The 27,266-nt window shown below is 61.5% G+C and overlaps 2 protein-coding genes across 5 annotated transcripts in view; one reads left to right on the top strand and one right to left on the bottom strand.

Moving 5' to 3' along the window:
• Col18a1 (collagen type XVIII alpha 1 chain) overlaps positions 1-8,170 on the top strand; it is a 50,625-nt gene extending 42,455 nt beyond the window's left edge. Inside the window, 10 exon segments of the mRNA XM_071614966.1 lie at positions 769-812; positions 1,107-1,241; positions 1,635-1,779; positions 1,877-1,950; positions 2,256-2,384; positions 3,302-3,334; positions 4,550-4,798; positions 5,271-5,468; positions 6,022-6,137; positions 6,965-8,170. Coding sequence (XP_071471067.1) covers positions 769-812; positions 1,107-1,241; positions 1,635-1,779; positions 1,877-1,950; positions 2,256-2,384; positions 3,302-3,334; positions 4,550-4,798; positions 5,271-5,468; positions 6,022-6,137; positions 6,965-7,175 — 1,334 coding nt within the window. The 3' untranslated portion in view covers positions 7,176-8,170.
• A 669-nt stretch (positions 8,171-8,839) lies between these two features.
• Slc19a1 (solute carrier family 19 member 1) lies at positions 8,840-26,822 on the bottom strand. Of its 4 annotated transcripts, XM_027922239.2 has the most exons (7): positions 26,207-26,228; positions 21,376-21,422; positions 20,973-21,209; positions 18,221-18,986; positions 17,783-17,975; positions 15,186-15,327; positions 8,840-9,994 (listed from the first exon to the last, which is right to left on the bottom strand). In XM_027922239.2, exons 3-7 carry the CDS (start codon positions 21,159-21,161, stop codon positions 9,728-9,730), a joined length of 1,557 nt encoding a protein of 518 aa, XP_027778040.2. In that variant the 5' UTR covers positions 21,162-21,209; positions 21,376-21,422; positions 26,207-26,228; the 3' UTR covers positions 8,840-9,727. The 4 variants fall into 4 exon arrangements, with proteins under 4 accessions (XP_027778040.2, XP_071471068.1, XP_027778039.2 ...); XM_071614967.1 differs by lacking the exons at positions 21,376-21,422; positions 26,207-26,228 and adding an exon at positions 26,754-26,822; XM_027922238.2 differs by lacking the exon at positions 21,376-21,422 and having other exon boundaries at positions 26,207-26,291.
• Positions 26,823-27,266: the final 444 nt, after the last annotated feature.

Raw genomic sequence — 27,266 nt, 5'->3', positions numbered from 1 at the left:
TGTGCTGAGGCAGCTGAGGCCACCGAGGAAAGAGCACGAACAGGAAGAGGCCCGCAGAGCGCCCAGCCGGTGCAGAGGATGGGGTCAGTCCAGGGTGCCTATCACTGGTCAGCCAGAGAAGCTACGGTGACGGCAGATGGCCCAGAGGCTCCCAAACCGGAGGCGAGATGTGGCGCCCTCTGCACCCGCACAGGATGGGCAGGACCACTGACTGAGTGAAGCCAAGTGGCCACGCCAGGGAGCTGCGTGGACCCAGCTGGCCAGGTCCAGCCACCTGCCCACATAGGCAACACGTAAGCCAAGTGAACGATGAGGCGTTGAGCCTGGAGAAGAAGCCAGACTGGTCCTCCCTGCCCCCCAGAGGACGTCACCACAGTCACAGGAGCCCTACTCCCAGGGCCACGCTCTGCTCTGCAGAAGGACCCCAGCCCGGCAGGAGCCACTGCTGGCAGCTGGCGGAGCCCAGGGCCCAGGAGGGGGATGGCGCTTCTCGCAGCAGGTCTGCCCACAGACGCCAGCAGGCCACCCAGCCACGGGGTGTAAGGGCGATTTAGGAAAAGCAACGACGAGTCTGAAGCAGTTAAAATTGAGATTTTGAAAAGAAACCGTTAGCAAGAATATTTAAAAACCAATTAATTAGGAGTGAATTTAATGAAACCTGCACCCATTTTCTGTAGTGGACACAGGACAAACGAAGGTGGAGGGGGGTGACCCCTCCACGAGAGGGTCATCCAGGGGTCTCCCACCCGTCTCTCCTCCCCTCTGCAGGGCAGTTCCCCGTGGACTTCCTCAGCCTGGAAGCTGAGATGAAGGTGTGTGACTGTGCTGGCCACATCGGGAGGGTGGGTCCCTGTCCCCGGCTTGTGCCGAGGCAGGTCCCCAAGTCCTCAGTGCTGAGTGTCAGTCTGAGACGAGGCTGGCTTCTGTGCTGCCCAGACAAGCCACCACCCGTGTTCACTCCCCTGAGGGGCATGGGCCCCAGAGGGCACCCTGGGCACCCTGGCACTCTGGAATGGGGGAGGCCTCCCCTGTGGCTCGTGGGGTCAGTGTCCCGCTGCCCTCCCCACCCAGCAGCAGGGCTCTCAGAGCAGCGTTTCCCTCTGCAGGGAGACAAGGGGGACCTGGGGGACACTGGACAGAAAGGAGAGAAGGGGGAGCCAGGGGCCAGCGGCGGATTCTTCAGCTCAAGTGTGCCTGGACCCCCAGGTCCCCCCGGCCCACCAGGCTACCCTGGGATTCCGGTAAGACTGGGCCCCAGGCTGGCTGAACTCTGCCCACCCAGGCCTGCTGACGCCCCCCCAGGCCTGCTGACGCCCACCCAGGCTGAGGCAGCGCCTGTGAGCTCAGGGCCCAAGCCACCCACGTCTTTGTCTGCGACCAGGGTGTGGCAGTCCCCTTGGGGACATAGTGCAGCTCCCAGGGTGGGCACAGGGGCTCAGACACCTTACAGTTATCTCATGGCTGCGTCCTGCCACTGCCCCGAGAATCCCAGGGAGCATGGGCCCGCTTCTGCCTGGATTGCCGAGGGGCCTTGGGGGGCAGGGAGGTGACTGTGGCTCAGAGGCCATTCCCGCTGTAGGGACCCCTGGCTGGCTATGCAGGGCATGACACAGCGTGTTTGGGTTTTTTCCCAGGGTCCAAAGGGAGAGAGCATCCAGGGCCAGCCGGGCCCACCCGGACCTCAGGGACCTCCTGGCATTGGCTATGAGGGGCGCCAGGGCCCTCCTGGGCCCCCAGGCCCCCCTGGCCCCCCGTCATTCCCTGGTCCTCACAGGCAGAGTAAGTCGGGGGAGGTGGGCCTGGGCAGGGTCCTGTCGGGCTCCCCCCAGAGCCACCTGCGTGGCTGCGTGGGGCCACCTTGGCTTCTTTCTTGTAGCTGTCAGTGTCCCTGGCCCCCCAGGCCCACCTGGCCCCCCAGGGCCCCCTGGAACCATGGGCACCTCTTCAGGGGTAAGCTTCCAGGCAGGTGGGGGTGGAGTCTGGGACGCTCGGGGAGGGGTGGCCTGCCCTGGGTGCAGAGGCCGTGGCAGAGGGACTGGTGTGGGCTAGGCCCCACATCGGTCACTCACCTAGGGCCTCCCATGGGTGGCCACAAAGAAGAGTCCTGGCTGCTCTGAGCCAGCTCCCCCAGGGAACCCCCAGAAGTCCACACAGCCCAAGCCACACCCAGGTTAGGCCCTGCTCCCCTCCCCGTCCCCCGGGGCCCCAGCAGTTGCCTCTGGGCAGCAGGAACCCATGCAGCTTGGGTCCCGCAGGTGAGGATCTGGGCCACCTACCAGACCATGCTGGACAGGGCACGAGAGCTGCCCGAGGGCTGGCTCGTCTTTGTGGCTGAGAGGGAGGAACTCTATGTACGGGTCCGAAACGGGTTCCGGAAAGTTCTGGTGAGTTCTCTGGGCAGCACTCTCCCTGTACACAGAGGGCCCGCCAGGCGTAACCTGGGGAGATGCGAGGCATGGGGCTTGAGGAAGGCGAGGAGCCCACGCCCACCCAGCAATGGCCGGGCCCTCAACAGCACCCACAGCAGGGCCAGGTGTCCCCAAGCAAGGCTCCTGCCACTTGTCACTTTTTAAAAACTCATCAAACTACTTTTGAGCATTTTGGGTAAAGGGAAACGACGTTATGTGTGTCACGTGTGCTAGTGCTGGGCACCCGGAGCTCACGTGGGCATCTGTGACGGCAAGCCCCACACCGTCTTGAGGCAAGGCATCAGTCAGGAGAGGCGTCGGGCCCTCGAGAGCCACACGCCCTGGCTCGGCCCTGCTGGACAGGGCTCGGCTTTGTGTCCACATGGTGTGCTCTGAACCCCGCTGTGGGGGAATCCTCGGACACATCTTGGCTGCCCAGCACCAGGGCCCAGCTCCTGTGACACATTGGGGATCACACACCCAGCCTGGGCCCAGAAGACGAGGCCCAGGAGGGGCCCAGCCGGCACTCCTGGGGCCGTGGGGGTGCGTCTTACCTGTGTAGCAAACGTGAGGACCGGGCAGCCAGCCTGTGCCCTCAGTAGCCCACCTCATCCCTGGGAGTCTCTGTCCACCTGAGCTGAACTTCTGGGTGTCCGGGTTTCCATTGCCTGTCCCCAGGCCTAGCCAGACCACGTGGTGCCCCCCCAGGGCCCCTGCTGGCCAGGGACAGGCTGAGGGCTTATCAGCAGACACGGACCGGGTGCCCACAAGTGCCTGGTTCTGGGAAGCACCCTGGGTGGCCTCTGCCCTGGTGGGAGGGCTCATTTGGGGGAGGGATGAGCAGAGGGGGTAGGCTGTGGCCGTGTCAGAGTGACCCTGCTGTTGCCTTGCAGCTGGAGGCCCGGATCCCTCTGCCATCCAGCACGGTAAGGGGATGCTCTCTCTGCACAACTCTGGGGGCTCAGCAGGGGACTCCGGGCCTGCACTGACATGTTTCTGGAATCACACTTGGTGCTTGGAATCCTGGAGCCGAATGTGTGCTATCAGGGTGTCCTTGCTGGGGAGAGGATGAAGACCCACAGGGACACTGCCGCTGGCTTCAGTTGTGTCTGCACCTCATTGCCCTCCTCAGCCTCGCAGTCCCTGGGACACCGTCCTCCTCTGTATCTTTCCTCACCTGCAGTGCTAGGCATGCCCCAGGGCGAATGGGTGTGGGCGGCTGAACAGAAGAATAGGTGGGTTGGTGGGCAGTACAGGTGGGTTGGTGGATGGATGGACATACAGATGGACAGACAGGTGAGCTGGTGATGGCTTGGTGGATGAATGGACAGGTGGATGGATGTATGGACAGGTGGGTTGGTGGGTGAGTGGATGGATGGATGGACATACAGATAGATGGACGGGGGGTTGGTGGATGGATGGGTGGACAGGAGGATTGGTAGATGGATGGACGGATAGATGGATGAATGGACATACAGATGGATGGACAGGTGGGTTGGTGGATGAATGGACAGGTGGATAGGTGGATAGATGGATGGACAGGTGGGTTGGTGGGTGGGTGGATGGACAGGTGGTTGGTGGATGCATGGGTGAATAGATGGATGGACATACAGATAGATGGACAGGTGGGTTGGTAGATGGATGGACAGGAGGATTGGTAGATGGATGGACGGATAGATGGATGAATGGATGGACAGACAGGTGGGTTGGTGGGTGGATGGATGGATATACAGATGAATGGACAGGTGGATAGGTAAATGGATGAATGGACAGGTAGCTAGGTGGATGGATGAGTGGGTAGGTGGATAGAGAAATGTACAGGTGGGTGGTGGATGGGTGGACCATTGGTACCTGGATGGTAGGCAGCTGGGTGGGTGGACAAGGGGTGGCTCAGGAACGAGGCCGTATGCTATGCAGTGCGTCAGGCTGAGCAGAGAGCAAGTCCAATGACTCAAGTATCCAGAGCTGGCTGGGCTCCCACCCCTCCTGCCCCTATACCCAGGGTCCCCCAGGGTCTGGGTGGAGCTCCCTGCCTGTCATCTTGAAGCCACACCCCCTCCAAGTGCACAAAAGGACATGCAGGGGGAGGAGGGTCCTGGTGTGTGGGAGCCCACTGCACAGACCTGCACCTGGACCTGCAGGACAATGAAGTGGCTGTCCGCCAGCCCCCAGTGGTGCAGCTGCACGAGGGCAACTCATATCCCCGGAGGGAGCACTCCTACTCCACCGTGCGCCCCTGGAGAGCAGACGACACCCTGGCCAGCCCCCAGCGCCTCCCCGATCCCCAGCCCTACCCCGGAGCTCCGCAGCACCACGGCTCCTATGTGCATCTCCGGCCAGCCCGCCCCACAGCCTCACCTGCCCACACCCATCAGGACTTCCAGCCGGTGGTGAGTGACCCCAAAGTGGGTACTTGTCCACCTGGCCCCTTAGTCCTCAGGGCAGTGTAAAGGGGGTTGGCAGCCACAGCTGCACTGCAGGTGGGCTTCTGACTAGGCAGTGCCACACATGGTGGCCACTGTCCAGCCTGAGGCTCGTCCTCTCATGGCCAAGTGGCTGTCAGTCCCCTTGAGGTCCTAGAGGCTCCAGGTGGCAGAGGAGCTCACACAGCCAGGTTGGCCCACTGCTCTGGACCTGTCAAGCAGAGCTCATGGGGAAGGACATCAGGGTCCATGTGGGGGTGTTTCCTGGGACCACAGCACCTGCCTCTGCAGCCCTGGCTGTCCTCTGGCACCCATCAGAAGGCACTTGGGGCTCGGCCTTCCGTGCCTGTCCATGTGGTACTGTAGGTGTGCAGGGGTTCAGTGCTGTCCCCAGGGCCTCTGAGGTCATCTGGGATGCAGTGTCAGCCTCTCCCTGCAGCTCCACCTGGTCGCGCTCAACAGCCCACTCTCGGGCGGCATGCGCGGCATCCGAGGGGCCGACTTCCAGTGCTTCCAGCAGGCCCGAGCTGTGGGGCTGGCTGGCACCTTCCGTGCCTTCTTGTCCTCGCGGCTGCAGGACCTCTACAGCATCGTGCGCCGTGCTGACCGTGGGACCATTCCCATCGTCAACCTCAAGGTGAGCGGAACATGTCCTGTGGGGCCCTGGGCTCGCGAGGGTGTCCCCAGATGGACCCAGGCCTGGGCTGGGGCTTGCTCTGAGGGTCCTTCCCCGGCAGAGGCTTCCTCCAAGGGGCCTGGAGGCTGACTCCCGGGCAGGCACGGTGGGTGCGGGAGGGCAACCCGATGTTTCCAGGAAGCCTTGGGCATGCTCACAAGTGACAGGTCCTCACACACCCGCCAGGTTGGGAAATGCCCTAATACATCTGTGCCACCCAGCCCAGCAGCCCTGCCACGGTACCCCTCACGTGGCTTCCTTCCATGGCTCTGGAGTCTCTCAGGACCACTGACGGTGGATGTGCAGACCCCAGGCCCAAGACTGGGGAGAGTGGCTGGGAGCAGGAGGCCGGCATGAGGAAGAGACCCCTCGGCCTTAGTCTAGGGTCCCAGCGTGTGGCTAAAGGGTGGTGAGGGTCTGCTGAGGCACCTGGATGGGGCTGGGCTCCCTGGTGCTTGACACTGGCTGGGCATGACCAGAGATTGAGGAAGCCCCTGCCAACTTCCCTCTACAGGATGAAGTACTGGCTCCCAGCTGGGAGGCCCTGTTTTCCGGCTCCGGGGGCCAGCTGAAGCCCGGGGCCCGCATCTTCTCTTTCGATGGCAGGGACGTCCTGAGGCACCCTGCCTGGTAGGTCCCCTGTGCACGGGATGGCAGCATGGGGAGAGCCCTAGAGGAGAGATGTGTACACCTGGCCCCCAACACAGAGCCCAGCCTCTGGCCTGCCCTACCCTGCCCCATGCATGATCACGAGACCCAGAGGAGCAGGAGAGATCCCTGCTTAAGTGCCCCCTGTCCACGGTGGACAGCTCCACACTCACCGTCCGTAACTTGGCCAGTCTGTGCCCCCAATGTGAACACCACAGGGAACTAATGATCCTGAGAATCACTGCCCAAGGCAAAGTCCCAGGTCAGCTGTGTGTGCTTGTATACTGATGGAAATGACCACTGTCCCCCAAATGGCTTCACGCCTAGCACCCCTCCACCTGCCGCTATAACAGCATGTTCCGCCAGTGCTCCTGCCTTTGAAAGGGTGGTTAGGGTGTCTTCTGGGCCAGTGTGTTCCTGGAGGTGCCCAGATCCTGGCCATCCGCTCTGAGAAGCACCCAGCCTGAGAGCCACGGGTGGGACTGTGGAACAGGACGCCCTGTAGGTGGAGGTGCTCCTAGCCAGGCAGCACCTGGCTCCCTTTGTCAGTGAGGGTTGCCGGGAGCCAGGTCCACCCAGCTGGTCAAGACTGGCCCTGAGGTTGCCTGGTCCAGACTCTGCCCCAACACCTACCCCTTCTGCAGCTGGTGGACCCAGGAAGTGGAGCTAAGGAAAGCATGGACCTCGCAGCCTCCCTCTGCCCAGGGCCAGCTAGCTGCTGGCCTTCACCTTTCCTCCCCCGGGGGCAGGGGTCTCTGCTTGCCGAGGGGTGGGTGTGGGTGTGACTGACAGCCAGGTGCATCTTGCAGGCCCCAGAAGAGTGTATGGCATGGCTCAGACCCCAGTGGGCGCAGGCTGACGGAGAGCTACTGTGAGGCGTGGCGGACAGAGGCTGCCGGAGCCATGGGCCAGGCATCCCCACTGCTGGCGGGCAGACTGCTGGAACAGGAAGCCACAAGCTGCCGCAACGCCTATGTGGTCCTCTGCATCGAGAACAGTTTCATGACCTCCTCCTCCTAATAGGGTCTCTGCTGGCTCGGACGTGCATGGAGCCCGGCTCTCAGGACAGGCACAGGGCAGGGAGCACCTAGCCAACCCCCAGGACCTGGCTGGGACATTTCTACACAGTCCACATTTCATGTAATCCTCCAGAAATAAAAGGAAGCCAAAGAGAGTAGTTTTCTGAAAGTTTACAACAGAAAGCCCGATGCCAAGGCTTCCTGCCACTCCCCTGATGGCCTATGCTGGCCAGTCTGTCAGGGCCCAAATCAGACCTCAGCTGGATTTCAGCAAGAGGCTGACGCAGGACTTCCAGCCCAGAGACCTGTGCTTACCCCACCTGCAGGCTCCTGAGCTCCCGGGCACTGGGAAGGGCCCCCTGCCACTCTCCTGCCTCCACCTGGTCTGCAGGGCACCTGGGCCCCCCCTCCCACTCAGGCTGTGCCAGAGGCAGACAGGCATGGGCTTGCTCAGGTGGTGAACAGGACCGCCAGGCACGGGGCAAGGGCCACCTCTCCTCGGCTTCCTGCACTCTACAGCAACCACAGTGCCCCCACTGGAGCAGAGTCCAAGCTCAGGGCCCACGGCCACCCCAGGTCGGGCCATGTTCCTAACACTGTGCAGGGCCAGGAGTGTGGCCGGACTTGGTGTGTCTGCGGCTTTCCCCAGAGCCGGCCGACGTGGGGTCCTTCAGGCCTCTCCCTGGCTGGCCTCCCAGGTGACCCAAGACCACAGCAGATCTGATTGGAACCTGACCCCAGCCAAGTCGGAGCAGGAGTTCTGTGGGGCTCACAAGTCAGGCTGCGGCTGTCCCAGTGCTCCGCTGTGCTCGGAAGTCCAGGAGTCTGGCAGTGTGCGCTCAGGGCCACGCTGGGCTGCCCACAGCCAGTGCCAACACACCCCTACCTCGGGGTCTGCTGTCTGAGGACTGGGAGAAAACTGGGGGGCTGGTTCTGCCCCTGTGTGTTTCGAAGCCATTTCAAATAGGCACCAAATAAAATGCCCTTCCACGGAGACCATGTTTGTGAGCAGTTTCCCCACGTGAGAAGAGCAGAGCCCTGCAGAGTGAGCCCTCTGTCCCTGGGTGTCCCCCTGCTGGCACACACAGCGTGCTTGGGTGTCAGAGCACGTGAAGAGGCATCTGGTGTGCAGATGTGCACAGACGCATGACACACACTGCGGGCACCCTCTTCTGGTGGGGCCCCCTGGCAGCCAGCAGTGCCCAGGCTGACCTCAAAACCATGCCTCAGGTCTGTGTGAACTCAAGTGCTGGGTCCTGGCAGGACCTGACCCCAGGGACAGTGTTTCTGTCCCTCCCCTGGCAGCCAGCAGGGCGCCCAGGAGCGGCAGAGAAACTCGAGTGCTCACAGCCTGTGTGGCCAAGTGCAGCGGCCAGCTACAGGCCAGGGCTCCTTTGTGGGTGCCCACGGAGCCTGCACTGCTGCAGTGGCCCAGCACAGGGCGACGGGGTGTCATGCTCTTGTCCCCTCCACAGCCTGGCCTATGGCACAGGGCTGCCCTTCCTGTGTGGATTTGCCTGGGCCCACCGCCCTGAACACTCTCAGCTCGGGCCTGGCCACCTTCACATGCCACCTCCTGGACCCTGCGTCCCCCAAGGTGCCCACTTAACCTGTTGGCCTTGGTGGGTCCCTGGCTGCCAGGGCCTGGGGTCAGCACCCTCACACTCAGGTTCCAGGTTTATTTGGGTAAGGTGTTCACAAAAGACCCTCCTGTCACAGAGGGACACGCAACCAGCTCGGACCCAGAGGCCACTGGCACCCAGACCTCCCCAGGAAGGCAGACCTCTCCAGAAGGTCCTACTGCTCCCAACAAGCCCAGTTGACATCAAGGTTGCACGTCCATAGTCCTCTCTGACTGTCCAAAGCGTATGACCAGCTCCAAGCCGCCCTGATCTCAGGTCACTCCGGGAACAGAGGAAAGAACTAAAGGCCCTGGGCTGAAGCCTTGGTGAAGGACTGGCTCTGAGGGCCCCAAGCCACCACTCCATCTGATGGGTTTTCTGTCACACCCCTGAGACCAGCTTCTCGCACACAACGGAGAAGCCAAACGGTTCCTCAGTTTACAGATATAAAAACAGCATCGTCCACAATGCAAGCACCTAGGATGTGGGGAAGTGTCACAGTAAATGAGAGCCCCAGGCCCGTGGCGCCAGCATGCCAGCCGCTGGGGACACAGCATCTGCCTCCAGCCTCCCCAGGGGGTGCAGGCAGGGAGGCCTGGTAGACCCCGGGGACCCCACCACGGGCCCCTCAGCAGGCAAGCCCAGCCCAGTCCACAGTCGCCCGAGGTGTGGGCCACATCCAGGCAGCTGCCCTGAGTGTCCCTGGCACACTCTGGCTACCACCAGAGTGGAGCAGGGCTGAGGGGTGGGGGTCCGAGGCCCCCAGTGCTAAGGCCCGAGGAGGCACCCCCCCACGCCAGGCACTGCAAGGGGGCACCCACACAAGGCCCGCCCTCCGCGAGGGGGAGTCTGACGGTGCTGGGGCTCGTCGGCCCGTCAGGCCGGGCTGTCAGGACAGAGTGTGGAACCTGCTGAGGGAGGTGAGGCCGTGTCAGGCCTTGGCCCCAGGCCCCAAGGTCCCAAGGCCGTCTTCTGCGCTGTCCTCCAGGGGCAGTGGTGGGGCTGAGGGCTGAAGGCCGCCCAGGCCCTGTTCCACACTCGGCAGCCGCACGGGCTTCTCCTCCGAGGGGCTCCTCAGCTCCTGTGCCAGGGGCAGGGGCTGGTGGCGGTCCCGCTGGCAGTGCCGCAGACCGTCCAGCCCGGCTCCCAAGAAGTAGATGACAGACAGCACCAGGAAGTACACACAGTAGATGAGGAACTAGAGCAGAGAGGGTGGGTGAGGGTGCCGGCCCCGCGCAGGCCTCGCGGCCTCGTCGGGGCGCCTGCTCCTGGCTCCCCAGCCCGCCAGGGCTGCTCCAGAACTCGCACTCGGGCTGGAGCGGGTCACAGGATGCCCACTGCCCACTGGTGAGTCTCCCCAGAGAGCCCCTGGCGTGCGTCCTGCCCACGCGTGGCCTCCCCAGGCTGCTCCCCAGGCTCTGGTGCCGGGGGCTGGGTTCCAGAGCTACCCCGAGACCCCGGAAAACACCGGCGACGCAGGCTTTCCCTCAGCAGAGCCCGGCCAGGCTGTCCAGGGCAGCAGGCCGCCTGCTGCCCCCTCTGCATGCCCCGGCTCCAGCTCAGAGGCAGGAGTTGCACGGCAACAACTGGGAAGAGCCAGGCCAGCTGCACAAGTATCTCCTCCCCCTCCCTGGGACACTAGGGAGGGACCAGACCGACCCAGGTGCTGGGGTCTAGAAGGCAGAGGGTTCTCAGCACCAGCAGGTGGGGCTCCAGCGCCCTCTAGGGCGGGCACTATTAAGAGAGTCGGTGAGAACTCGGCTCCCAAGAGGTCACCTCTCCCTGTCCCTGTCCCCAAACCCCAGGACTCCGCAGACCGTCAGAGCAAGTAGGTGGACGGGTGGGGAAGGAGCCCACCACCAGGCCTCCGCCACGTGACGGCAGGCCGCTGGGTTGGTCTCTGCCTCACGTATCTGGAACTGTGGAAGCAGCAACCCCGACATGGTGACTGACGGGGAAGAAGGCCCGAAGGACCAGGAGGGGCAGCCGGCAACGGGGAGACTCCCCAGGAGCCTCTGCTCCTGCCAGCCCACCTGCCCACACGAGGTTGAAGGAGGGCCCCAGAGCGAGTGTGACAACCCCAAAAGTCGGCAGTGGCCACACAGGGGTCTGGACTCACCCCAGCGGGTGGTGAGAAGGCTCCCATGCCCCTCTACACTGGGGGGCATCAGAGACCCCGAGGAGAGGACGCTGCCCCCAGGGCTTCAAGGGACTATGGGGAGCAGCGGCTCCCAGCCCAGGCGGTGGGGGGGGCCCGGTGTCACAGGGCCTGGCTGTGCCAGCTGCAAACCCCACTGCTTCTGCGGGAACTGCCATGGAGCCAGTCCCCACTCGCAGCACTCACAGCCACCAGGCCTCCCGCCCAGCGAGGGCCACTGCAGGCCAACCCAGACGGCGGTGCTGCAAGCTCTGCGACGGCCTTCCAAGCAGACACCGTGAACAGCCTCACGGGCAGCAAGACCCGCACTGGAGACCAACAGAGAAGCAGATGGCCTTGGCAGAGCAGCCGGAGAGCCACAGGACCAGGAGAGAAACCAGGACAGACTCAGACGACCAGCAGGCCTCTCGCAGACGGTGGCAGAAGCTGTCTAAACAGACAGGGGAAGACAGAAGGGAGGAGAGACAGCAGGCAGGACAGAGTGGACCACCGCAGGGCGCCGCGGGCCTCGGGCTCTGGACAAGCGCACCACGAGCAGGGAGGCCCAACACCAAGGCTTCCCCTGCCACAAGGTGACACCAGCAACCAACAAAGCCACCAAACACACCCCCAGAGATCAAGGCCCAAGTTCTACACACATCAGAAGTCTCAAAAAGGAAAGAGAAGCTGAAAGCAGGGAAAAGGGAGACTGAACGCTGGGATGCTGGACGTGATCTCTAATAGGTAAAGTACGACATTAAATATAAATGGCCCAAACACACCAAGCCCAGGGCAGAGACTGCACGGATGGATTCGAAACAGGACACAACTCCCCGCTGTCTGCGATAAATTCACTCAGGTAGCTTAGAGGGCAGGCCAGAAGTGAGGGGAGAGCCTACCTCCTGCCTGTGCATACTGGGAAGCAGGGGGGCTGGCCTGAGGACAGGCTGACTTCAGAGAGGCAGGGGCCACAGATGTAGCGATGGAAAGTGCAGTTGCAGGCCCTGCCACGTGCATATGCAGCACACTAGAGAGCCACAAGCACGGGAGAAATGGAAGGAGGGCCAAGCAGAGCCACAGTTATCCAGGAGAGTTCCACGGCCCTCTCACCAACAACAGAACAAGGTCCCCAAGGGCAGAGAAGAAGTCAACACATCAGCCGGGGGGAAGGCATGCAGGTCCACATTCTTCTCAGGCAACAGCAAAGCACACATCAACACAAAGTTCTGCTCAACAGATTCAGAAGCTCTCAAATCACAGAGTATGGGTTTTCTGACCACCAGAGAATAAGAAAAAAACTAACAACAGAAAGACGACTTTGGAAACTAAGGGACACACTGTGAAATGCTCATTAGTCAAAGAGGAGGTCTCCAAAACCTAAGAGAGAACAAGTCTAAAGCAACCAGAAAAGGAGAAGGGGACTCAGCAGGACTGCAGGGTGCACAGGGGACACACCTTCACAGATCTGCAGACCCTCAGGAAAGGAGAAGGGGACTCAGCAGGACTGCAGGGTGCACAGGGGACACACCTTCACAGATCTGCAGACCCTCAGGAAAGGAGAAAGGGACTCAGCAGGACTGCAGGGTGGACAGGGGACACACCTTCACAGATGTACAGACCCTCAGGAAAGGAGAAAGGGACTCAGCAGGACTGCAGGGTGCACAGGGGACACACCTTCACAGATCTGCAGACCCTCAGGAAAGGAGAAAGGGACTCAGCAGGACTGCAGGGTGGACAGGGGACACACCTTCACAGATGTACAGACCCTCAGGAAAGGAGAAGGGGACTCAGCAGGACTGCAGGGTGCACAGGGGACACACCTTCACAGGTCTACAGACCCTCAGGAAAGGAGAAGGGGACTCAGCAGGACTGCAGGGTGGACAGGGGACACACCTTCACAGGTCTACAGACCCTCAGGAAAGGAGAAAGGGACTCAGCAGGACTGCAGGGTGGACAGTGGACACACCTTCACAGGTCTACAGACCCTCAGGAAAGGAGAAGGGGACTCAGCAGGACTGCAGGGTGGACAGTGGACACACCTTCACAGATCTGCAGACCCTCAGGAAAGGAGAAAGGGACTCAGCAGGACTGCAGGGTGCACAGGGGACACACCTTCACAGGTCTACAGACCCTCAGGAAAGGAGAAAGGGACTCAGCAGGACTGCAGGGTGGACAGTGGACACACCTTCACAGATCTGCAGACCCTCAGGAAAGGAGAAAGGGACTCAGCAGGACTGCAGGGTGGACAGGGGACACACCTTCACAGATCTGCAGACCCTCAGGAAAGGAGAAAGGGACTCAGCAGGACTGCAGGGTGGACAGGGGACACACCTTCACAGATCTGCAGACCCTCAGGAAAGGAGAAAGGGACTCAGCAGGACTGCAGGGTGCACAGGGGACACACCTTCACAGATCTGCAGACCCTCAGGAAAGGAGAAGGGGACTCAGCAGGACTGCAGGGTGCACAGGGGACACACCTTCACAGATCTGCAGACCCTCAGGAAAGGAGAAAGGGACTCAGCAGGACTGCAGGGTGCACAGGGGACACACCTTCACAGATCTGCAGACCCTCAGGAAAGGAGAAGGGGACTCAGCAGGACTGCAGGGTGGACAGTGGACACACCTTCACAGATCTGCAGACCCTCAGGAAAGGAGAAAGGGACTCAGCAGGACTGCAGGGTGCACAGGGGACACACCTTCACAGATCTGCAGACCCTCAGGAAAGGAGAAGGGGACTCAGCAGGACTGCAGGGTGCACAGGGGACACACCTTCACAGGTCTGCAGACCCTCAGGAACGCGACTCACTTTTATGACTGAACTGAGTCCCTTCTCCCCAGATTCACAGCTGACAGCCAAGCCCCTGAAGCCTCACTGGGACCAAGGGCTTTGAGAGAGGTGACTCAGGTCAAATGAGGCCGTGAGGGCGGTCCTGGTCCTGTGTGACTGTGGCCCTGAGGTGACGACAGTGGATACCCACACAGATAAAAGGCCACATGAGGTCACAGTGAGAAGGCACCAGGCCAAGGGGAGAGGCCTCTGAGCACCAGCCCTGAGACAGCTGGACCTCCCACCTCCACAACTGAGAAGATGAATTTCTCCTCTTTAAGGCACCCAGACTGTGGTGTGACAACAGCCCCAATACAGCCACAGAGACACTGAATGTTAGATGTTGGCCTCACGCTGAGGCTCAGCAGTAGAGCACTGGCCTAGCACATGAGAGCACCATATTAAAATAAACAAAATAAAGGGACTGAATTCAAGTACAACTAAAAAAATAAATATTTAAAAAAACGTTAGATATAGTCATTTACCATTGTGCCCCCCAAAATGAAAAACTTAAAGTATACATTTAACATGTTCAGCACTTAATACTTGAATGTTATAAACTAAGATGGTTAAAGAAATCAAAGATTATTAAATAGATGGAGACGCATACCATATTCATGGACAGAAAGACAATGAATGTCAACTTTCCCCAAACTGATGTTTGCTTAGTGCAATTCCTAATAAAATCCCCAAAAAAATTTTTGTAAAGACAGTACTCTAAAACGTACACAGAAATACGAAGAGCTATAATAGTAGGAAAATTTCTTTAAAAAGACAAAATTGGAGAAATCAGTCTGACCAATTTCAAAACCTACAATTAAGCCCTGTAACCAAGACAGTGTGGTGTTGGTGGAAATTTAGCACACAGCTCAGGATGGAATAAAGATCTCAGGAAAGGACTTGTGCAAAGGCGTAAAAGCAGTTCACAGAGGAAGGTCAAGTCTCAACAAACCACACTGAGCAGAGGACCCACTCGGGCTACGGCATGAACCTTGGCCTAACTCACACTTAGGCACGATCTCACTCTCGGGACCGCAGGCTCAAGTACAACTATAAACCCATTCAAAGGACGTTGGGGAAGTTAGGGCTAAATAAGACGCCTTGAGACTCAGCCCACAGTATGAACTACAGAAGGAAAAACTGATGGGCCAGCCTCCCCTGGCCCAGCACCTCCCACCCAGGGAGGGAAAGAAGAGGCACTCTGAGGGGCCGTGCCCGCCCAGGCCACCACAGCGACTCGCTCATCCTCAGCAGGGCACAGGGGCTCTCTGGAGAAGTGAGCCGCAGCCCACCTTTCTTCGTCCTGGCAGGAGCGTGATCCACCCTCCGCACACCCCAGGCAGTGGGCCTGCGGGCACCAGGAGGCTCTCCCAAGACCCCACCATGGTTTCCCTCCCAAAAAGGACCATGTGAAATGGGGTTCACCTGGCAGCGCACTGGGAGGCCCAGGCCCCGCTTGTCAGACACGATGAGAGTGATGGTGGTCTTGAGAATGGTGGCGAGGAACGTGTTGACCCCGAAGACCAGGGCACAGAGCTCTTTGGACAAGGAGGATGCGATCTGAAAACTGGGCAGAAGAGCAGGTCAGACAGGCTGGAGAGGACGGGAAGCAAGAGCCAGGGCTGAAGTGGGACCTCGGGGAGGGTCCAGAGGAGCTCCAGATGCAGCGTGGTGGGAGGGAGGGAATGTGGCTCCCAGACACCACCCCACCCACATCGGCTACCAAAAGCCTGCCCCTGCCTGCCCACAGGCCCTGCCCCACAAAGCCCCGTCCCAGATGCCTGTTCCCAGTCTCCCCCACCTCTGCCCCTGGCCCTGTCCCAGACACAGGACCACCCAAGGCACACAGGGCTGCTCTCAGTCTCGCCCCTAGGTGCACAGTGAGGCTCAACAGGTACAGTCTATGGTACCCTCTAGCCCCGCCCACAGCCACCCGGACAGCTCCCAGGAGCACAGCACCCCCCAGCCCAACCTCCTTCAGGCACATGCCCACCCACCACCAGCCAGCCGCAAGGCAGACCCAGCTCGGAAGCAGAGTGCGGGCCCCTCACGGCCACAGAGAGCCACATCCTCGACCTAGTAGGACAGGCACCAAGAAGCACACGTGCAGGTGCAGGAAGATCCTACAGAACCTGGGACCACGTGCTCGGGAGGTCCTCCCGAGAACAGGGGGCAGGGGAACGTGCACAGTGGAGGTCTCTCTGGAAGACAGGCAGGGAATTAGGACAGGAGGCAGGGAAAGCAGGGGACGAGGGGCAGTGAAGTCCTCCAGGCCTCTGGTGCCCCCAAAGAAAGGGACATCTGAGTGCAGTTCTGATGGATTCCCCAGAACATGTTCCTTGAAAGAAAGAACTGGACAAAAGTGTTCTAGAATCCACTCAAATAAAAATGCCTAAGAACCTTTGAAAAAGAATGACCAAGAACTGATGATGGACAGGGGACGCTGGGGTCAGGAAGAGAACCCAAAGCACCTCGCAGAGGAGAACTGTGCACAGGAGCTGCAGCCCATGAGAGCAGGTGGGGTTGCAGGTCAGCTGGGGAGCTGCCCAAGCCAGGGTGAGCACCCCACCACAGTGGAACCTAGCAGAGGGCGTCAGAGATACAAAATGGGCTCAGGAGGCTGAGGCAGGAGGACCCCAAGTTCAAAGCCAACCTCGACAACTCAGCGAGGCTATAAGCAACCTGTCTCAAAAAATAAAAAAAAGGCTGGGGATGTGGGTCAGAGATGAAGCACCTCTGGGTCCAATTCCCGGTACCAAAAAATAAACAAATTAATGTTAAAAAATATACAAGTAAAAATAAAGTTAAGAAAGGCCTGCAGGTCAGAGGCTCGTGGCTGGGGTACCACGAGGACAAGCATGCAGACAGGCTGCGGGGTTCCTGCAACGTCTACCGGAACCCCCTCTCAGGCCCTCTCCTGGCCTTCCCCCTGCAGGCAGCCACCTGTGAGCCACCATCAGAATGTGGCAGGGAAAGTGCAGACAGGAAGCCAGCTCAGCACTGTGGCCACCAGCAGCAGGAACTGACCTCACAGTCACCGGGGTCTGGCTGTTCCAGGAGTGACCTGCACATGGCCCAGGGAAAAGCCTGGTGTGGCTCTGCAGCACCTGTGCCCTGTGGCGACGTCTGCTCCTCCCATGTGCTTCCCACACTGTCTGGGGCCCGCCTAGTGGGCCCCACACCCTTCGTGACTAGCCAAACATGCCTGATAGCCTGGGATGGCCACACCAGCCTAGTGCCCTTGTCAAAGTGGACAGGCAGCAGAGGTGAGTCCCACCTCAGAAACACTGTGGGCCTCCACAGGCTGGGGGCAGGGTCAAGAGGGCCTCCTAGGGAGAAGGCAGACTGGGACATGGGAGACATGAGGGGCAGGCGTGGGGACAGCGGCCACAGACCAGGGAGGTCTGCAACCCAGAGTGTGGTCAGGATGGGACAGAAAGGACCCTGGGTTTGAGCCCCACTTCCAGTACCCAAGAGAGCAAGCGTTCAAGGTGCAGAGGGCAGGGAAGTCCAGGTGCAGGCCACATCCCACAGGTGGGGCAAGACGGGCTCAGCGCTCCCAGGGCAGGGGCGTGTGTGCTGACCGTGTATGGGGGCCCACGGCCCTAGTGGGGAGGGAGGCAGGGCAGCCCTGGGAAGGGTGGGCAGGGGAGTGGGAGGCCAAGGGAGGCAGCACCTGCGTGGACAGTGTGAGCAAGAGCACGTGACTGCATGGTGTGTGGTAAGTGAGTGTGTTACACACATCTGGTGTACACACAGAAAGAGCCTGGCATGGAGAGTGGGCCCTCTCAGCTGGTGGTAGTGCCCAGGCAGCTTCAGAGAAGAGCCCAGAGGGTCTGGGCGAGGGGCAGTGCAGGGGTCCCGGGGGGCTGGCAGGTTGGGGCAGGGAGCCAGAGGGATGTGGTGGACCTCAGCTACCTGTGAACAAGGCCAGTCTTCCACAGGCCTGCCCTTGCTACCCATGTGCACACCTGCTGCTCCCTGCAGAACCTCCTGCTAGTCCCTCCCCTCAGCCCACTCACGTGGCGATGGGCACAAGGAACTGGTAGGCGCCGCGGAAGAGCACAAAAGCTGCGTAGCAGAGCCAGATGTCCTGGGTGCTGGTCATGAGAAAGACCAGCCCGGCCTGCACGGCCACGATGCTCGCAATGACCACCTTCGACCACAGAGCCCAGCGGATATTCACAAAGCCCGCGGCAAAGGATGTGATGGCACCTGGGGATAGGAGATGTCACGGTCACGCTAGGGCCGGGTAGAGCAAAGGGAGGCCAGGGAGGGGGCTGGGTACGGGCTGTGCAGCTTGCACTGGGGGGCAGGGAAGCAGGCCAATGGTGGGAGCTAGCTGGGCTGGAGGTGGGAGTGCTGGGGGCCAGGCCCAAGAAGGGGGGGCTCGGGCTGGTGTTGGGTGGGAGTGCTGGTCATGGCCCAGGTGAGGGCTTGGAGGACAGGGCTCCACATACCCAGGAGTGTGGAGGCAGCGTCTGCGGCGCCGTTGTAGACCTGCGTGCTGCTGGCGGTGGGGCACAGCTCGTTCCACAGGACGTGTACGTAGTAGACTATCAGGTAGTAGCCAGCAGAGTTGGAGACCCACCAAAGGGACCAGAGGCGCAGCTGTGGCCGCCGCGCACTGCCCACCAGCTCCCACAGCATGTGTGCCAAGAAGGAGTCCCTGCAGGCACCCAGAGCACGCCCCAGCTTCCCGCGCACAGGCTGGTCAGGGGCCGGGTGCATCTGGTCCAGCTCGCTGGGTGCGGCTCCACGTGCAGGCGCACTGCGGTTGAAGAAGAGGCTGCGCTTGGGACGCCTCAGGAAGAGGGCGAGAACCAGGCTAAAGGTGAGGAAGGCCAGGGAGATGTAGTTGAGCATGGAGAAGGACATCTGGCCCACGGTGACCAGCAGCTGGCCCAGCACGGAGCTGGTGAAGACGCCCAGCAGCACCGCGGTCCTCGAGTAGCTGGCCATGCGCTGGTAGCGGGCAGGGCGCACCAGGGAGAAGATGTAGGAGGAGTAGGCGATGCGGGCAGCCATGGTGATGCTGTAGCAGACCTCCATGAGCTGCATGTGCAGCACAGAGTGGCCCAGCAGCAGCAGCAGCCACACACTCACGTAGCTCAGGCCCTGCAGCACCAGCACGGGCTTGTAGCGCAGGTAGTCGGTGAGCAAGAAGACCGGGACCAGCACCACCAGGTAGGAGTAGGACAGCACCGGAATGACCTCGTTGGTCACCTGCGGACAGGGAGCAGCCGCTGTGAGGAACACTGACCACTCTGCTAAGTGCACAGGGGTGACTCAGCAGGGGCCCACACTGCCGCAGTCATCCCTGCTGACCACTTTCTGTGGCAATGGCTGCCTTGCCACCATGAGTCAAATGCCCACATGGCTCCCTGCGGAGTACCCTGTCCAGGCATGCCAGGGGGACCTGGGGACCGGAGAGCCTGTAGCCCAAGAAACTGCCGACCCCAGGCAATCAGGAGGAGGCAGCAGCCGGCCACAGGAAGTGGCCATTACCACTGAAAACGACCCACTACATCCCAGGTAGTGGTGATCTGGACTGACTTGTTTTTCCTGGACTCAGAATTTGGTTTCACCTTAAATACAACATGAAAAACAGCACTGTGGGCAGTAGGTGCCACCTGAGCCACCTCAGCCCTTCCAGAGGGCAGGGCAGGACAAAGGAGGTCAGCGGGTGGGTTACCAGGACCTGGGGGACGAGCCACCTCAGCCCTTCCAGAGGGCAGGGCAGGACAAAGGAGGTCAGCGGTGGGTTACCAGGACCTGGGTGGGCAGGGGGCTGTGGTGAGAGGGAAAAAGGAGGAAGTGGACAGGACGGGCGGCAAGGCAGCAGCTGGAGGCCCAGCCCACAGGCCAGAGCCCAGACTGCACCCAGCACCTACACAGGAAGGCCAGGCAGAGGGAGGGCCTGGAGCAGGTGGCCAAGGGCCTTCATCTCAATTAACGGAGGACATTTGCTCTCTGCCTCGAGAGCCTGAAGACAGACCACGGCCCCAGGCCAGGACCCAGGAGCCTGTGGCACACTGCAGGAGGCACGTCCAGCCAAGCAAGCTGGGAACGCCCCTAGGGTCCCAGAATGCTCCCTACACCCCAGACCTGAGGATTCTGACAGATTCTTACACCCAAAGCAGAAGCTCCTCCCCCACCGAGAAGCACTGGAGAAATGGTCTGTGGCTCAACTGTAGGCGAGACTCCAGCAGGACCGGCCCTGAATCCACACAGATGAATGTCCCCCGTCAGATGGGCAGGAGGCAGGTTCCAAAAGAGGTGTCATTAGACACCACTTACGTGAACTTGTGGATCCAGGCCCAGCAAGCACTGGCCTGCTCAGTCCCTGCAGCCAGAGGGGCTGAGACCAGAGGACTGGCCTATGGGGCCAGAGGGCAAAGCCTGAGACCACAGTCCCCGAGGACTCCAAGGCCTACTGGGACGGTGTGACCTCTGCAGTCTACTTTCTAATCAGTGTGGAATGTGAGAGGGCGGGAAGGCAGGACCAGTAAACATCTCTGTGACGGTTTTCCATCTTACTATAAAGGGTGCTTCACACACACGCTTGTTCCTATCCGTGATGACGGTGGACTGCAGCCCCGGGTGGAGAGCAGAGAAGCCTCTGGCCAAGCGGTGAGCGTGCGGGGTGAGGGCTGTCCTCCATGCTCCTGCTCTCTGACCACATTCTACACGGCACACCGTGCAAACTCAACGAGGAAATGACCCCAGCTCTGGGCCACGCAGGGCCCTGGGCTGCATGTCTGCACATAAGCCCATTACAGGGTTTCAATGGACCCTGTGTGCCCCTAGCCAAGTGAAACAAGTGAAAGGACATTCCTTTGATAACCTCTAGGCAGACACCTGCTGGCTCCTGGCTGGAGGCAGGTGCCCGCATGGCTGGACACGGGCTCCACCGGGATGGCAGATGAGGGGCCTGGCGGGGTGGGGGCAGCACCTTAGACCTGTGCTTCATCTCTTAGAACCCAAGACCCTTCTAACTGGCCTGAAGAATGTGTCAAAGCAGGGCCCCTCCCTCCGACAGTGCCTATTGTGGGGAGCATGGGGTCCAGGACCCGCCCAGAGCCCTCGGGCCCCTGTGTTGTGCTCACACAGCCACTCACCTTCTCCAGCCTCAGCTGCCCATGCATCAAGAGCCGCCTTGCTCCCCTGCCCACCTGTGAAACATGGCCCCTACAGCCCACACCCACGTGCCTGCTCCCGGGTGAAGTTCTTGTCGGGCCCCAGGAGGTAGGGTGTGATGAAGCTCTCCCCGGGCCGCATCTGGGCCATGAAGCCGTAGAAGCAGAGGTAGAACACCAGGCATCGCCATGAGTGGGGCTCACGGCCGGGTCCAGGCTCCTCGGATGCCTCCTTCTCCGCCACCTGGCCAGAGGGCACCATGCTGCCCAGGCCCACACTCAACCCTGGTGGGGGCTGGAGGTGACACACCTGGAAAGAAGAACAGAGTCAGGCAGGCTGGCAAGAGCCTGCGGCACCCCCTCCTCCCCAGAAGGCTCAGCCCAGGGCTCCTCCTCCCAGGCCCCACCACACGGCCTGGACAGCCAACCTGAGGACCACCTGGGCCCTCCCACCCAGGGCGATCAGGGCAGCATACCTCCCGAAGTCTCCCAGACAGAAGCTCCAGCCACAGGGGAGGGACTGCTGGAGGTTAATTAAACCAAGCAAACAAATGCACTTAGTTAACAGATTAATGACGTTTAAAATTCAGCGTCTGGGGGCACACTAGATTCATTTTCAGTGCCTGGCAATGTGTGTGGTCATGGCTACTGGGCTGGACATGGCTCCCCTACCCACAGGTCTCAGGGGACAGGTCTTAGGGACAGCTGGCTCTGGCGCTGGCCCTGGCAGTGACTACTGCACAAGTGTCCCACAAAAGCTGCTACTCAAGTGGCATCCAAGGTGGCCAGAGAGGAACAGCGCTGCTAGGACACCAGGCATGCACAGGGCCATCCCACAGGTGGTCAGCAGGGCTGGCTGGGGGCACAGGCCGGAACCCCTGGATGGTCCCCCACATAACCAGGGGGCTCTACTGTGGAATGCAGTGGGTAGGCGCTGCAGCAGGGGAGGAGGCTGTGGAGAAGCAGGTGCCCTCCAGGGGCCAAGGGCAGCCGTGGGCAAAACAAGGCAGAAGAAGGGACGGAGACAGACCCAAGGCCTAGACTTGCACTCAGGGGCCCCAGTGTCCTAGAGAAGCAGCTAGAAGCTGACATCCCAGACAACAGGCACCCAGGTCCAGCTGCAGGGGGCCCATCCAGCCTGCCGTTCCCAGAGGCTGGCCTTGCAGCACAGCCCGGGCACTTTGACGGGTACATGTGAGGACTCTGTGCTCAGCAGTGTCTTCACCTTCCAGATGCTGTCCAGGACAAAGGCTCTACCCATTGCTGGGGGTAGAACAGGCACTAACAGGGCAGGAGCCACCCCCAGGCCCAGGTCCCCAGCGCCCTGTGGCTTGTGCTGGCCCCCACACCTCCACGTGCCAGGCGCTGCAGGCTTCCCACATGGCTAAGGAGGCTCCGGCCGGCTGCCCCTGTGACCGCAGCTCCAGTCTGCTGGGGGACCTCCCTCCTGGAGGACGGCGTGGGGGATCCTGTGCAGAGGCGGCCCCGGAAGCACAGGGAGGCCCGCGGGACTCCGGCGGGTGGATGACTCTGCCCCTCCCACAGCCTGCCTGGGCAGGTACAGTGTCTGCAGTGGTCTCCAGAGGGTCTCAGCTCAGGGAGAGTCCCGAGGGGTGAAGAAAGCTCCAGAGATGTGGCGCCGGCTCTGAGGGCCCAATTCCTGGCACTGGGACCCTGGGACCTGGGACACCTCTTAGCTGAAGACACCTCTGACCCTCCTTTACGTGACAGAGGCCCAGGAAAGTGAGGTGACTTGCAGGGACCCACTCTGGGGCTCCCCTACCCCACGGCCCTTGTCAAGACCATCCGAGATTCTGCCCTCTCAGTCCCAATGTGCTCCTTTCTGTGCCGAGGGGGAAGGCAGATCAACCCCTAAAGAGGCAGGGGCCGGTGGCCTGTTTTGGGTGGCTGCCAGGGCGGGAGGGCAGGGGCCAAGCAGCTGCGAGGATTCCAGAGAGTTCTATGGGGGGGGGTGGGGGATGATGAGAACCAGCAGTGGCCCCGGAAGTTACAGGGCCTGGGACAGGACCCACATTCTCAAAGGGCCAGAGGAAAAACAAGCAGCCAGGCAGGGCTGACAGCAGGACACAACCACCCAGGAGAAGCCCCGCCCAGCCCCGGCTTCAGCTGGACAAACGCTGAGGTCCACTCTCTTGGCCCCACTCTTCCCAACCTCCCGGGGAGCTCTGGAAACAGCTGAGAAGGGGTGGGAGCCAGGCAGGCCCAGCCCTCAGGAGGCGGCTCCGTTCCTCACTGGGTGTCCACTGGGAATCGGGGTCACACTCCTTTTACTTCCCAAACCCTGGAGGGACGTGAGGCGTCCCCAAAGCTGATGTCAATGCAGAAGTATTGGGAGACGAGATGACTGGATGGTGAGCGCTGTGACCTCTTGATCCATCCTAGTCTGAAGGGACCTCCCAGGTGGTCACTGAAGGCAGGTGGGCAGGGCTGGAGGAGAGGGTCATTGGGGGCTGCCCTGGAAGGGTGCCTCTTCTGTGGCCCCTTCCCCACCCCTGCTTCCTGGCTGCCTGCCTGGCGCACGATGATGTCCTGCTTCACCTTGGGCCCACCACAGACCGACCTCTGAACTGTGAGCCCAAATAGACTTTTCCTCCTAAGTTGTTCCTGTCGGGTGTTTGGGTCAGTGTGACACAAAGCTGGCGTCTTGAGCTACGATGAGTGCTCACCAGGGGCCCGCCCCTCAGGTCCATCTAAACCCTGGTGCAGCCGAGGACACCCTGCAACATGTCCCACAGGGGAGCCAGAACAGGCCACCCACCACACCCAGAGAGCACAGGAGTCTCAGGACTGCTGTATCTGCTCCTGCCAGCTCTGCCCCTCCCTTCCAGTCCCCTCCCTGCCATCTGGGGACACTTCTGCAGCACAGTGGGGGGCTCTGAAATCTTGTAAGGAGAATCAGGAGGCTGACAGGGCCCTGCACCATCTTTGTTCTTGGAGTACATAACTGCTAAGGGGCCAGCATGTCCCCATAGGTGGGGCTTTGTGGCATGGGCACATTTCCAGGTTCCCATCTGCAGCCCAGCCCCTGGTTGGCATCACCCCTGCATGGCACTGCACTTCCACCTGCACTTCCACCACTGCTCAGCCGAGAAGCCCAGCCGAGCCAGGACCGACTTCCTGGTAGGGTGCACACAGGACGGCCAGGCAGGCTCTCAGGAAGGCAGGCTCCCTTCCTGCTCCCTGAGCCCTTTCGGGAGTCCTAGGATGCTCCCAGACTCCAGAGGACCTTCGCTTCCACAGAGGCAGCAAGAGCGAGGCATGCTAAGGAGAAGAGAAGCAGCTGCAACCCAGGTCCCACAGGAGCCACCTTCCTACTTTAGCCTCGTTCCTTGGAGTGTTCTCAACCTTCCCTCCTTCAACACAGGCTCTCCCCAGCTCTACAGCCCTGGACCACCCTCCCTGAGCCACAGCTCGTGCTGCAAGGGTACTGATGGAACACTAAGAGGGGGGCACACCCATGCACACCTCCAAAACCTTCCAGAATCGGTGCTGGGGCTGCCAACTCCAGCACCTACTGGGCCAGTGGACAGCATGACTAAGAGGCAGGCCGGGACAGAAAACTGGCCAGGGGAGGGGCTCAGCCCTGCCCCAGAAGCAAGGGCTGTCACACAGGAACAGGGGTCAAAAGTCCAGGTCCATACTTGAAATACACTTTTAACACTGGCCCCTGATGGACAGTGTTGAGCTCCACAAGTCCAAACACTTGTTTACCTGCACAGTCTTTCGCAACCCAGGGCAGGGCACCCTCAAGCCCTGTTAGTCAGCGGCCAGGACAAGAGGCCGGGACAGCCCTCCCCGGGCCAACCCCTGAGCAGGACTGAGGCAGGCCAAGGTCTCATTAATGAGGCTGGGCCCCAACAGCCCATTTTCCCTGCCAGTCCACTCCACTCCACCGGAGGCTATTCAACCTCTCACACAGTCAGCTAACAGGCCAACTAGGTCCCCTGGCCTCCACAGCAGAGCCCCAGACACCTCTTCCCCACACAGGCTTGGAGCCACCTGCCGGAGGAGAGCAGCGGAGCCCACGAGGCGGGCACAGTCTCAGAAACAGCACGGGCGCTTGTGGCAAGCAGGTGGCACGGCTGGGTTCAGAGACAATGCAAGAAGTCCTCCCTCCAGCAGAGTGACATCCTTCCCGAGCAGGACTGCCCTCTGACTGTGGCTGACATGCCACACAGACAAGCATGGTTTCTCAGCTGCCCAGCACAGACCACCAAACATCTGGACGACAGGCCTCTGAAGCACCCAGGCGGCTTTACTGGGCCAGAGGGTCCTGCATGCTGCTGGGTCCATCTGGGCTCCGGGGGGCAGGCAGAGGAGCAGGGAAGGACCACGCTCCTCAGCAGGGTGGAGCAGCAGGCACCGTGGAGGACTTTATCCTGTCTCCACGGTGCAGTGCTGAGAAACAGCTTCTTGTAGATACCTTCTGGACTCGTTTGGGTTCTGACTGGTATCCCGAGACCAGGACGACTGGATGGTCAGAAATTCCCTGAAGACACAGCATGTGCCTGGGCCACCCCCCAGCCTCCCCCAGGAGCCTCCCATGGAGACTGGGACAGGACCCTGGGAAGCGGTTTCCTGTTATAGACATGTTGGAGGACCTCTCAGGAGAGGCTCCCAGGCCCCTGTCCAACAGGGAGACACCTCCTATTCCCTGCCAGAGCATGCCAAGAGCCGCTCCAAGGGGAAGTTGTTTGAGCCCTATCTACAACCTCCAGGCGCGACTACAAAAGGCCTGGAGGCGCGCCAGGGAGCTTTACTGGGCCAGAGGATTGGGTGGCAGACTCCCGCCAGATGGAGCACGAGCACAGGTGCAGAGGCACGCGCATCAAGGCGGGTCCACGCGCATCAAGGCGGGTCCACGCGTTTCTCCTGGCCCGGGGAGAAGACGGAGAAGAGGAGTGGCGCTCCCAGCCCTCACCAGACAGACTGGCGCGAAGTTACCAGAGGGTTCAGACACCATGGGCGCCCCGCATGCACGCAGCCCATAGCACCTGGACCTTGGCGCCAAAACTCTGAGTCCCCACTCCACACCCTTCACGCCCCCGGCGACCCTTGACATCCCGCAGACCCCGGTCTGCAGCCCTCATCCAGGTTCTCCAGGTATTTCGCAGATCCTGGCCCGCTCCCGCGCTCACCCTGGCACCCCGCAGACCCAGGCCCGCCCCCGCACTCAACCAGGGACCTCTGGCACCCCACGCACCGCGGCCCGCACTCACCCCACGGACCCCAGCCCTTCCCCAGACCCAGCCCGCGCCCCCGGCAGCGCGCCCCGCAGGCGGGTACCTGGGCTGGGCAGCAGCGGCGCTCCGGGTCCCGCGCACGAGGACGCTCGGACTACAGTTCCTACAATGCCGCGCGCGAGCGCGGGACGGCGGGCGGGCGTGACCAGTGCAGCGCCGCGCAGCCGCAGGAGCGTCTCCTGGAGTAGGCAAGCGCCCACGCCCAGGGCACGCCCACAGACCGCCCACGCGCCCGCAGCTGTGCGCACGCGCTCTCCGGACGTCGCCACCCGTCAGCGTCGGGGTCACGCGGCTCCTCGTGCAGCCGCGCCCCCGCTGCGCGTCCCCAGCTGCCCTGGGTCTCCGCACCTCCTTCTCGGCCCGGCCGCCCCCCACCTCCTCCACGTCGGTCCCTCGCCCTCTCGGCCCGCCCCCGTGTCCCGGCGCTATCCCAGTCTCTGCCCCGCGTCCCCTGCCCCACCTCGCCCTTTCCGTGTACTCCCCCCCACCTCTTCCGCGCGACCCTCTGCCCTTCGCCCACCAGCCTCCGCGCCCCCACTTCCTGCCGCAGTCCCCGACCACCCGCCGGAGCCTGCTCCTGGAGCCCCTACCCGCCGGCGCCTGGCCTTGGTCGCTGCGACGTCTGGGACCTGCCTGGACAGACCCGAGCGTCGCTCCCCGCCCCCTCCCCTACCGCGGCCGCTGAGCCTTGGGGACCGAGGCCCCTCCCCGGGCCCGCCCCTGGACCTGGCCGTACCTTGAGGACCGAAGCCCTTCCGCGGGCCTGCTCCTGGCCTCTGTCTACACCCGGGAACAAAAGGTTCTTGCCCGCTTTCTTTCAGGCACCTTTAGAAACGTTCGCTCCCTGTCGGTCCGAAAGCCCAGTCCAGGGGCCAGAGCTCTGGCCAGCGGCGGACAGCGAGCTCAAGCTGCACGGCAGGTACCAGCCTGAGACGCGAGGCCCCAGGCACCGGTGCGGCCCAAGACCCCATTCCACCTTGAGGCTCATCTTGAACCAGCAAGGATTTGTTAACAGGGGCAGGGAGCTGAGACGGGAGGGTCCCTGGGCTGCCGCGGCTGGCTCTCATGAAGTTGGGGCTGCGAGATGCCCAGGCCGGGGGCAC

Source organism: Marmota flaviventris, chromosome 8 (assembly GCF_047511675.1).
Source record: "Marmota flaviventris isolate mMarFla1 chromosome 8, mMarFla1.hap1, whole genome shotgun sequence".
Taxonomy (NCBI): Eukaryota; Metazoa; Chordata; class Mammalia; order Rodentia; family Sciuridae; genus Marmota; species Marmota flaviventris.
This window is presented reverse-complemented; position numbering and strand designations above follow the sequence as displayed.

Coding starts and splice junctions, on each gene's coding strand:
- Slc19a1 (XM_071614967.1), bottom strand. CDS start 21,161: ATGGTGCCCTCTGGCCAGGTGGCGGAGAAGGAGGCATCCGAGGAGCCT. Junction 18,987..20,972: donor AGAACTTCACCCGGGAGCAG/GCACGTGGGTGT, acceptor CCCTGTCCGCAG/GTGACCAACGAGGTCATTCC. Junction 17,976..18,220: donor CGCTGCCTCCACACTCCTGG/GTATGTGGAGCC, acceptor TCCTATCCCCAG/GTGCCATCACATCCTTTGCC.